Here is a 12,481-nt window from a genome sequence, read left to right as displayed (position 1 = left end):
TCCGGATGTATTCTGGTCCAATGCCATGTAGGGCTTTAAAGGTCATTACCAACACTTTGAATTGTGACCGGCAACCGATCGGCAGCCAGTGCAGCTTTTTACTACTTCATTTGACAAGAAAAATGGGTAAATAAGTTTTGAACATGTCTATAAGATTGATTACTTCAGATTATTCAGTTTTTGCATTTTGCCTCCCCCCAAACTATTCTAAATGGCAAATATTTAATTAGAAAATTGAGCTCTAACAAAGCTTATGGCAGCTTTTTGGCAAATATGTTCTGTTACTGATCTTCACTACTATTTTGAAAGTGCATTATAACTATTATCAACTGCATAATAACTCTGCCAGATTCACCAGCTGTATTTTACCCATATTGGCAGTGGTTTCATTTCAGTCTCTCCTTAATAAGAACAGCGAGAGGGGTTTTCTTAAATAAAATTATGGCTGCACCAGGGCTTTATGCAGCCAAGCTCATTGAAAAACAATGAGAATTGCTTACATTTTCTTTTCTTTAAAAAAAATATTTTTATTGATTTTCAAAAAGACAGACAAGGACATACAACACTAAACATTTAAGGAGCTACCATTGCTCTGCTTGCCGTAGAAGTCTAACTAATACAGAAATATAAAAAACCTAACTGTAGTCAGATCAAAGCAGAAATGCCACACATGTAAATTACATTCTTGTGAATTCAACTCTATATTTATAATATTAAACTTAATTAAATTTCTTTATATTTTAAAATATTCTATACTTATACAAAAGAAAAAGGGAGAGATTATTAGTAATACAAAAGAAAAAGAAATGAAAGAATATACACTTCTAAGTTAGTTATACTATATACTATTTCATTCTATCTTATTGTTAATTGTTAGTACCATTTTTAAAATTCCACCAGTCATATACTTTATTCCATATTTTATAAAATTCTGTTTCAGTTTGGTTGTTTAAACGTTTAGTCATCATATCTAGTTCTGCACATTCTATGATTTTTTAAAATTCTTCAGTGTCTTTTGGTATTGTCTTTTCTTTCCATTTCTGTGCAAGTACTACTCTAGCCGCAACCAATATATGTATCATTAAAGAATTACTTACATTTTTAAGACCATAGTGAAGAGATTCATGAAAAAAATTTAAATTGAAATTTTATTTAGTAAAGAATAAGGTCGCTTTTCTTAGCAATTTACTGTTGCATCCGGACAATGGGTGAGCCACATACAATTTTACCTGCCTGTTCTGTCTGAGCAGGCTTGTATGCCCTGGATTTCTTGCTCTTGGGACAGAGGACATTATCTACCAAAGATGCCTTCTCGTTGCCGCAGGACCAAAATGTTTAATAAGCAGTGTTTCCCAACCTTGGCAACTTGGAGATATTCTCTGGCTGGGGAATTCTGGGAATTGAAGTCCAAATATCTTCAAGTTGCTAAGGTTGGGAAACAGTGTAATAGAGAATAGAATAGAATTCTTTCTTGGCCAAGTGTGATTGGCACACAAAAGATCTGTCTTGGTGCATACGCTCTCAGTCTACATAAAGGAAAAAATACATTTGTCAAGAATCATGAGATACAACACTTAATGATTGTCACAGGGGGGTCAAAGAAGATTTCCGTCCTTCACTTCCCCAGCTCCGTTTCTTACAATTAATCGGTTGTCCCCATTCAAGACACAATCGCACCTCCCTTTGTTCCGTGCTCCGTCTTCTGTCTCTTTAAACGAGAGAAACTAAACTACTTCCGCCACACTTAATATGGCCGTTTCAGCGTTTCATATAGACATATAAATACTGTATACAGTATATTTAATGCTACCGCCCACCCACCCACCCTCCGTGGGCGACAAAAGGCGGAACCCCTTCTTAAAATACTCCCCTTTCCACCGTCGTATTTTAAACAGCAGCAGCGAAAGCCAATGGAAGGCGGGCAGGGCTTCTTAGTGCCCAATGGGAAGCGGCGCAGGGGTGGAGTAAAGCTCTCGGGGTGCGCTCACTCCCGGCCAGGCTCCCAGTGCTCGGGTGAAGTTGGCTGGGGAGCGGGGGGTGGGGGGGAATGGAGCGGAGGCTCTTCGGTGCAATGGCTTTGCTCCTCTTCCAGGCCTTGCCCGAGGCCATGCCGGCCAGTACGGAGCCCGCGCAGGTAAGGCGGGCGTGCCGAGGGCAGGGGGCGGGGGCAGGGGGAGCGAGTTGGGGTTCGGGCCGAGAGGCGAGAAGAACCGAAGGGGGCAGGACATGGAGGCTGAAGGGGGCGTCGGGTCTGGTCAGAACGAGAGCGGAAGGCAGGGCGAGTGCGGCGGAAACCGAGGCCAGGCCTCTTTCCGCATGGGAGTTGCGTTTCGCGGGGAGTCTTGAGAAACGGGCTTAGGTCCGCTCTCAAAAGCCCTCCGAAGCGACCAAAGATTGAAAGAAGTGATTGGTTCAGAAAGCGTGATTGATGGTGGCTGGAAATGAAATTCTGTCGAGAAGAGGGCAAACCCTTTTGAAACAACCGGTGCTTGTAGTAAACGTTTAATATTATCCCATCTGAAATACAAACCAGGCTGGACGTGAGAAATGTTAAGTGTGTAACACCACATTGTCACGATAGGTTGGAACAAAGTCGCACTAAACTAAAAACTAGAGGACCTCATTTTAGCCTAGCCCAGGAGTAGGCAAAGTTGGCTCTTCATGGCATGTGGACTTCAACTCCCAGAATTCCTTAGCTACCATGATTGGCTCAGGAATTCTGGGAGTTGAAGTCCATAAGTCATAGAATAGCCAAGTTTGCTTATGCCTCGTCTAAGCCTTTTCTTTATGGGTAGTTGATAGTTCATTGCTTTGGGAAAACTTGTTTTATTATTTTGTCAAGTAGCAATTGGTGGTATACAAAGATATAACAATGTTTATACTGTACAGGTGATACTAGTAAAATAGAAAACATTAATAGAAAAATTAGGAAGACCAACATCTTCCTAATTTTTACCGGGACCAAAATCTATGGTGGAAAAAACATGTATTAAGTCAGAATAGGTTATTTGTGACTCAGCTTATAAAGGGTAGTTTGTGGTTTCTGAGCCCATACTTGTATCATGTGGTAAAACTAAAGATTGGGGAAGCTGTGGTTTAGCATGAGTGCGTGAAAGCAACTACTGTTGCAACAAAATGGTAGGCCAAATTGTGATTGTTGGGAATCAGTATGTTGTATAAACTCAGGTAATGGAATTAATTAGTAAACGAGGATTCATTAAACTCTGGACAACAGGTGTGAACTACTGGTGTGGCATGCACCCAAAACAGATGCTATCTCTGCAATCCTCTCCTTAGTACCTGGGAAGAAAGTATGTCAAAAAAAGTGACGCTGTTTAATTATTTTTGTAAAACTTCATCCTTAGCTGTGTATGAAGTCAAGAACTCACCATGAAAATGTGATGATTAAATAAGAAAAAAGTGATTTCTCAATCTTCATTTGATTCAAAAGGAAGAAAGCTGGTGTTTGTTGTGGGACTTTTGGTTTTCCAGATTCTAGATCATAAATACTGGCTTTACTGCTGTTGTGTTACCCCTGCAGGCAAGCACTCTAGGTTCTAGTTATCTTCAATTATCTTTGACCTTTCCTCAAAGAGGAAAGGCATGGGATAATCGAAGCTGGCAACTGGTAGGGGCTGGCAACTGGCCTGTATGATTTCAAGCACCACAAGTTTTGACTTCTGGTAATAGGATGGGCTTATTTGTAAACAGTCTAGTGTTCCATAACGGAGAATATTTTCTCTTCCTTTGTTTTTGTTTTCCGTTCCCCTCCTTTTTTTCTTTTTCCTTTTAAATGTACACATATCATTCTGTGTTTTATTTTGCTATTTCTTTGTTGTAATTAGTTGGGCCATAAATCCTAGCAGAGCTTCAGCAAGTATTAGACTTAAGATAAGGTGCCATACTTTACATTTATTTAGTATTTTATAAAGTCTTATTTCGTGCAATTGTATAGTTGTCTATCTTATTTATGGTATTTAGATTATTCATTATAACAGTTTAAACTTTACACAATTTATAGGACTCTCTTGTGTTTTAATTCCTATACTCTGTAATTTTATGTTAATTTTATCCTTACCTTATTCCATGGATATGATTTCTTTGTTTTTATATCTGTTTAGAGTAATTGTTATTACAATATTTATATTAGCCTGTGAATTGAAATAATGATTGTGGACAGTCAGCTGCACCAATATGTTGGAAATTCCCTATCTGGAACCTGTGTGCTAAACTTTTGAAAAATGCAAAACAGTTAATGTCCTTGTGTTGGTCTCATTAACTCTGCAAAGTTGTATACACAAGAATTCCTTATCTCTTTCAATCTCTTAGACTACTGTTTTTTCATAGGTTTCCATTTTGAAGGAGGAAAATTATGTAAACAAAACACAAATATTGTCATTTTGGGGGTTTTCATGTAGTGTCTTGCGTTTAAGGTGAGAAATAATAATGCCCCCTTGCCTCTGCTGCCTGTCATTGTGAAGTTGCTTCTCATTAAATTTGTCAATGTCCTCATCTTCTAAAACAATATCCGAAATTATATTAACCCCATAATTGAATATTTCTATTCAAATATAAAAGTGAATATTTAGTTTTGTATACAGTAATACCTTAATTCTGGTTTAGTCACTCCTGTTCCATGTTCATTTTAAAAATTGGTATTTGCCCTTTTACATCAGGAACATTCAGAGTAGTATCAGGTTCTGACAATGATTCATCTTTGGGTGTATAAAGCATAAGGCCTAAGGATGCAAGCCTGGGGCAGTATCAAAACTCAATCAGGGTTTTGTTTGGACAAGCTTGCTTATCTAAGCAGAGTGAGAATGTGTTTGGGCAATGAAGAAATGTCAAATGCACACAAAACAGATCTTTGTCAAATCATTATCCAGATATTCTTCAGGAATGAATTTTGATTAGCTTTGCGTACAGACTTGGGCAGATAAAACTTGAGCTCTGTCAGAACTCACTGCTACTTTGCCTTGATAAGTTGACTGTCAGTGTCCCACTGCCTGAATTTGCCCAAGAGTTTGAAGAATCCTGTTATTAGAGAGAAAACAACAAGGACCAGATCTTCATAATTGCAAATTCGGCATTTTAAGATACAGTATATTTCAATTTCAATTTATTAGATTTGTATGCCGCCCATCTCCGAAGACTCGGGGCGGCTCACAACAACAATAAAAACAGTATAACAATGTCTCCTTCATTTGACGTTATAAGCCAGACCTAAGATCATGGAAGTAATAGTAAGATATAGCTTAATCCCACATCCAGAAAAGAAAATAATTTTGAGACTGTTTCCATAGTTTTTGTAATAAGATATAAAAGGCATATAAGCGAAATAACACAATTCTTTCTTGAATGAACGACTGTATGCAATCAACGAAAACCTTCAGAAATAGCATGAAACATTTTATTATTCCCTACACATTTTATCTCTAACCTTTAGGTTGATATCCTTAAACTAAAAGTCTAGGGATAGAGAAGCTTGAGAACTAGTATCAAACTTGTTAATAACAGCTATCTCATCCAAATAATGACTTCATCACAAATATATTTCAAACTTGTTTACTATTTGTGCCTATTCATTACGGCACTGAAATTATTTCAAATGCACTGTCATTTTGTACATATATTTAACTTGATAAGGTTTAATTTTTTCCTATTTAATTTGCACTAATCTTTGTTTCTGTAAGCACATTTTTTGCAAGGGAAGAAGGAGAATGGGAAAAAGAAGTTGACTCTCTTTATGACATGCAAATATAACACACATTTTCAAGGAACAGTATGCTTATTTTTTCTTGTTTAAGATATATTTCTGATTGCTAAGGGCAAGGTACTGTTTCACTATAACTGGTAATTCTTTTACCTTGGGAAAATTTTATACTTATTTACATTTACAATTGCCTTCTGCATTGTGTATTAAACCTGTCAAAGAACATTCACATTTTCAGTTATAGCTCCTGGATTTTTTACTGGCAGGCTGAACCCAAAATGTTTTTACTAAGTAGAAGATGCAACTACAACTGTTTTTTTTTCATGAAAAATGAATTTTGATTTTCCTAAAAACAAAATATTGGGATGATTCTTGCATTTTTTGAATGTTATTTAGTGACCCACTGTTACAGAAATTTTGAGTAAACTCAAATGAAATCTATCGTATTTTTTACAATATAAGACTCACCGGAGTATAAGACACACCTAGATTTTAGAGGTGGAAAACAAGGAAAAAATTATTCTGAACTAAAGGGTGTAGTAAAATATCATTTAATAAAATATCAGTGTAGCAGAATACTTTTTACAACCATGTACACTTTTTACAAACTTCAAACTTGACAGCTTTAAGGCTTGTGGACTTCAACTCCCAGAATTCCTCCTCCAGTCATACTAGCTCAGGAATGGGAGTTGAAGTCCACAAATCTTAAACTTGGCAAGTTTGAATACCCTTGTACCCCAATTCCTAAAGCAGGGGTTTTCAAACTTGACGACTTTAAGGCTAGTGGACTCCAACTCCCAGAATTCCTCCTCCAGTCATGCTAGATGGGGTAATTAGAAGGCAAAACCAGCCCCATTTTTTTGCAAAAACAAAAACAACCCACTGTATTTGGTGTATAAGACGCAAGGACATTTCGACCCCCTTTAGGGAGGGGAATAGGTGTGTCCTATACTCCAAAAAAAATGGGGTAACTTGAATTTCACTCTTTGTCATCTTATTTACCCATTGCCTCGATTTGCTTATTGAATTAAGGGTAAGGAATATCAAATTTTATAGTGCTGCAATCCCTGTAAAGTAATAATACCAACAATGTTTGTATATGAGTAGTGTTGGAATGTTGTGTGGAATTTTTACACTGCATTGTATAGAAGTTTCAGCTGCCACATGCACAGGCATGATAGAATCTGAAGTTTTCTCCATATTTGGAAGCAAACTGGTTGGAGTGCTATGGAAGCCTTACTATTAGGAGGCCAGGTGACCACAGGTAGCATATCAAAAAAAAGCCCTGAGAAGATTCTTGGTAATGGCAAAAGCAGGCAAGAAAGCATATTGGTTCACTTGCAGCTACCCAACATGCTGAACTTGTTTCTGAGTTATCATCCCAATTCTGAAGTGCACTGTTCCCCTTTAATTGTGTATGACATTAGTTCCTTCCCTGTTGATTTCCTTAGGACTTGGAACTATGCAGGTGCTGTCCTCCCTCTATAATCTTCCTGACCAGCCAGAAATTCTCTCACTCCTCAAATTTGTCACAACCCACAGGAGATTGTGAATAACAGTTTGCAGGTTAATGGACTACATTACATAGTGTGCTTTAGTGTGTTTCATATGACTTTGGTTTAGAGTAATGAGGTAACCCAGCCAATTGTGGTTTAGTCATCAAAACATGATTAACTGTAACAGGGCTTAAGGTGAAATGTTAACCCTGTCAATATAACTTGTTCAATGATATGCATGATGTCAAAAAGTTTGTTGTCTGTAAAATATGGGGGATGCTTTTTAATTATTTAAAAATAAAAGAATTTTTCTTAAAAGTCACAAAAAGAACTGTATATATAGAATAACAATAACTAATGACTAATGAAAGAGAGTTTTATAGTGAGTTGTGTCCTAAAATCAGGTTTTTTGATGGATATGAAAAAATAATATTGGGAAATTATACATACTGTACATATGTGTGTGTATGTGTATAAAATATATACTATATGTGTGTAGATTATGATTTTCTGATCCTATTCTGTAGGTAATGGGATAGCAATCTGCTAAAACTCACTGTGTGTAACTTTTAATGGCAAAATTAATGCATCATAGGACAATAATTTTTGCACTACTTCAAATGTGCTAACTTAAAGAATTTATGCAAAATCATAACTCCAGTGGAACTGAAATTTGACCAATTTTATGGAACATTTTAAGGTATAAAAATTATCATAAAGCATTTTATAATATCATACAAAATGTCATAAAACATTTCATTTCATCAATTCCTGATGTTTGTGCTATACAGTTCAATATGAGCTATATTCAAGTCAATGGAGTGGAGGCAGTACACTAGAAGTCTGGCTCTTTTCAGTCTTGTGTGGAAGCTGGCAGCAATTAATTGAAGATTTGGAGGGATATGGTAAGGAAATACTTTTGAAACAATGACACCGCAGGTCACATGTTGTCTTGTGGTTGATAATGTTAATGCTGCTTCCCACTGCTTCCCAATCTGAACATGGGAGAGAAACTGATGATTGTTTTTGATTATCACAAAACAAAACAGGTCATGAACAGGATGTGTAGCATCCCAGACAATACTGTGAGCTCTGCTCAAGTATTGCTTATGTGTCTACATCTTGTTCATCTATAAAAGACCTTTTTGACTGGATGAAACCAGAGCCCATCGTGTTGCAAACACAGGAGTCTTTAAGGGAGTACATTATATTTTCTTGGCAAACACAAGGCTAAATAGATTTTTTTCTTAATTTGTTACGAGTTTGGCTCTCCTTTTGCTTCTGGGGCATGTGAGTTACATGTGTAACTATCAGTGAGCTAATACCTTGTTTTCTCCAAAATAAGACACCCCCTGACACTGTTACCTCTAAGCTGCATGGGCGCGCACACGTGCAGCCATTAGCAACCCCCCACACAGAAACTTTTGAAGTGGTGCAAAGCCACACAGTCCTGGATCGCTCGCTTCTCCGGCCAGCAAAGCCAGGAAAGCGGCACACTTTTTAAATGCACGCTTTTCAAATGCACCGCTTTCTTGCGCTGGCCAGCGAAGCCGGATGCCCAGGAAAGTGGCACATTTGAAAAGCGCGCATTTAAAAAGCTTTCCCAGGCAGCCGGCTTTGATGGCCAGGGAAGTGAGCGATCCAGGACTGCGTGGCTTTGCGCCGCAACAATGACAGCAATGGTGCTGTGGCGGCCTTCAAGCACGGGCCTTCACGGCGCCCCAACACCTGTTCCTGCAGGTAGAGGTCGGGCGTGCTACCGGGAGGCGGTGCAGGGCTTGGCGCTGGGGAGGGCAAAGGGGTGGACGTGGCTGCTGCCTCTTAGCTGGGGGTGGAGGTGACGGCAGAGTCCGGCGCTGGGGCCATGCAGGCCGCTCATCCAGGGGGCCGTGGACCGGCAAGCCGCCCTCCGCTCTCTCTCTCTTTCTCTTTCTGTTGACGCCATGGTGTATGAGAGAGAAAGAGAGAGAGAGAAAAAAGGAGGGGAGAGAGAAAGAAAGCAAGAGAAAGAGAAAGTGAGAGAGAAAGAAAACAAGAGAGAGAGAGAAAAGGAGAGGAAGTGGGAGAGAGAGAAAGAAATGAAAGCAAAAAGGGGAGAAAAAAGAGAAATGAGAAATATTTATTTATTTGTTTGTTTATTTATTTATTTATTTTACTTCTGTGCCGCCCAGTCCCGAAGGGACTACCACTCAGACACTCTACTTTTCCGCCCACACCAAAAAAAATTAAAGGGAACATTGTCCCCTGATAATAAGCTCAATTGAGTTTTTGAGTGCATGGCAATAAGGTCAAGCCTTATTTCAGGATTCAAAAAATATAAGACAGGGTCTTATTTGGGGGAGAAAACGGTATATGTAACTTTAAATGTCTTTTTGCAAGACTAGGTGAGAGCCCTAATATTTGTATTAATATTTGTTTCATAGAGATGACAATAACTGAATAATATTATTGTATGTCAGTTGAAAAGAAACCAATGGAAAATTCTGCACTGGACTTGTTGCTGTTAGCCGCCCCGAGTCTCCGGAGAGGGGCGGCATACAAATCCAATTAATAATAATAATAATAATAATAATAATAATGAAAATGACTGGCTGAGCAGTCTGGGGAGAATTTTCTCTGGATGGAATTTTCTTCAATTTCTAACAAGAGAACCATTTTCTGTTACTTTATATGATCGTCCTGGGTCAGGAGAATCCTAGAATCGCTCCACATGGTCCTCCATATAACACTGGTCTGCAGGAAGCCTTAGGAGCAGCTGGTGAGCCATTCAGTTGGGGGGGGGGAGGGCTGCAATCACTATGGGAAAAGCAGCTACTTTGCCATTCATTTTTCAAACCGAATAAGTAGTGCCTTTCACACCTTAATCATTTTATGTGGTTATTTTCTTTATTGAGCTAAAAGAGGCTCTCTTAAATCACAGACATTCCTTTTAATAGAAATGTGCCATTTTTGAAGCTTTCTTATTGCTAAATTATAATACCTATTTTGACAGATGAATTACAGTACTAGTAGTCTTTGACTTATTTTATTTATTCGATTTTTATGCCACCCTTCTCCTTAGACTCAGGGCGGCTTACAACATGTTAGCAATAGCACTTTTTAATAGAGCCAGCATATTGTCCCTACAATCCGGGTCCTCATTTTACCCACCTCGGAAGGATGGAAGTCTGAGTCAACCTTGAGATGGTGATGAGATTTGAACCGCTGACCTACAGATCTACAGTCAGCTTCAGTGGCCTGCAGTAGAGCATTCTACCTGCTGCGCCAGCACGGCTCTATGCCTTAACAGCTCATCATTTGGCAATTGTTCCAAGATAGGATGCCCCATCCAAAAAGCATTTATAACCTGGCTTTGAAGTTAGGACAGCCAGTCCACATGGTCATGTGACCACATTTTTGTGTATTTGATAACAATCCTGCATTTCTGGCTGTTTCTGACATCCTATCACATGATCATTATATTATATGATCATTATATTATAATATCATTATTAAGTTATTATACTTTTCCTGAAAACCAATGTTTACTTTCAGATTTCTGCAGAAATGTCCCATAATGAACAATGAGTGACCACAGTGTTCACTTAATGATAATACAAACAAAAGATTGTAAAAATAGATCCAATCACAACTCTTGCTTTATGGTTGTCATGATTTATGATTGTAATAAGAAGGCTCCATATGGTTGTAAATTGAGAAGTACCTGTATTCCATACGTTGATGCAATGTGACATAATTTTTTTTTACTTTGCTTGCGTTTCTATACTAGAATCTTATGGAAGATATAACATATAAATAGATATAAATGTAATTTATATATGAAATATATTTTGTATAATAATTGTACTATTTTTAGCTACTTAGATATTTACCTCCCAGAGACCAATAAGAGCTCACAGAGTTGGCCTCCTCTGGGTTCCGTTGACTAAGCAATGCAGGTTAGCGGGGCCACGGGGCAGAGCCTTCTCTGTGGCCGCCCCAGCTCTATGAAACCAACTTCCCCCCGATATCCGTACTGCTCCCATCCTGATGGCCTTTCACAAAGCTACAAAGACCTGACTTTGCTGACAGGCCTGGGGGCCATAAATTCACAGCTTGATGGCCAACTGTAATAAGGGTGTGTATGTATATGAGTGTGTTTTTTTCTTTTTTTATAATAACTTTTTAATGGGTTTTTAGTTTGTTATATTTTAACCTCAGGTAACTACAGTATTCGACTTCTTTTACTGTTTTGTATTTATTCTTATATTTGTACCGCTGTTGTGAGCCGCCCTGAGTCCTTCGGAATTGGGTGGCATAGAAGTGAAATTAATAAACAAACAAACAAATAAATAAATAAAGTTAGTGTTTTGAATTAGATGGAAAACATTGACAGTTGTGTCTTCCCATCTTATTATGCAGTATTTGGCAAAGAATATGAGTTACAACAGAAGGGGTGATTCTTGCTTAACTCTGGTTTTCAGCAGTTGATTTAGATAGAAATCCTAATAGCAGTTTTACTTTCTGCATTATTCCTGAATGTCTTTTGAACATACAGTACTAGGAAAACAAAATATTTTTCTTAAAAATTCCTATAAAATGTAGCAGGTTTTATCACTGTGTGCTTCCTTTACCAGAAGATATATCACCCCCGCCCCCAGTAGAGTAGGGAAAAAATGGTGAGTTACTGTATTATGGGTAATTGCAAATGTCAGCTTTATTTTGACAAATACAACAGTTTGGCAGATGCAGGAGTACTTAATCATAACACAGTAACTGAGGGGCAGGAAGCTAGCATAGAGCTTCCCAAAGTTAGCTCCATCTAATAAATTGGAATCAAGGGGTGTGTCTTTTACAGATAAATATACAGTATTTATGTTTGCTTTCATACCTATGTAAATATCATCATGCTGTTCCCTTTTTCCAAACAGACAGTTTACATTAGTGGGAATTTCCTCATTTCACTTCTTTTGTTACATCATGCTTTTCCCCCACGTTTTCCTGTAACTAAAGCAGCTTTTGAGAATTCATTGCCCAAAAAGTAGTTTATTTAACAATTCAGTTTCAAGAACAATTCAACTTTAATGATTCATCTTCCATTTTTTTAAAAACATAAAACTGTATTCCGGTTATCCAGATAATTGCTTCTGCTTTTTGTTGGTTCTTGCACATTTGGTCATGTCCAATCTTGCAAACAAAATTGGGTCAGAACAAGTTAGCCTTGAAATACCAGTATCCAGCAGATGGCATTCTTACTGCAGTCTGAATATTGAACTCAGTACTTATGTCTAAC

At 38.0% G+C, this 12,481-nt stretch overlaps 1 protein-coding gene across 1 annotated transcript in view; it reads left to right on the top strand.

The window, feature by feature from the left end:
* The first annotated feature begins 1,823 nt into the window (after positions 1-1,823).
* Positions 1,824-12,481, top strand: part of WBP1L (WW domain binding protein 1 like) — a 60,922-nt gene continuing 50,264 nt past the window's right edge. The window contains exon 1 of the mRNA XM_070752822.1: positions 1,824-2,134. Within this exon, the coding sequence (XP_070608923.1) occupies positions 2,048-2,134 (87 nt within the window). The 5' untranslated portion in view covers positions 1,824-2,047. The remainder of the gene's footprint in view (positions 2,135-12,481) is intronic.

Source organism: Erythrolamprus reginae, chromosome 5, assembly GCF_031021105.1.
Source record: "Erythrolamprus reginae isolate rEryReg1 chromosome 5, rEryReg1.hap1, whole genome shotgun sequence".
NCBI classification, from domain to species: domain Eukaryota; kingdom Metazoa; phylum Chordata; class Lepidosauria; order Squamata; family Dipsadidae; genus Erythrolamprus; species Erythrolamprus reginae.
The sequence above is the reverse complement of the archived record's forward strand: the minus strand, read 5'-3'. Positions and strand labels throughout refer to the sequence as shown.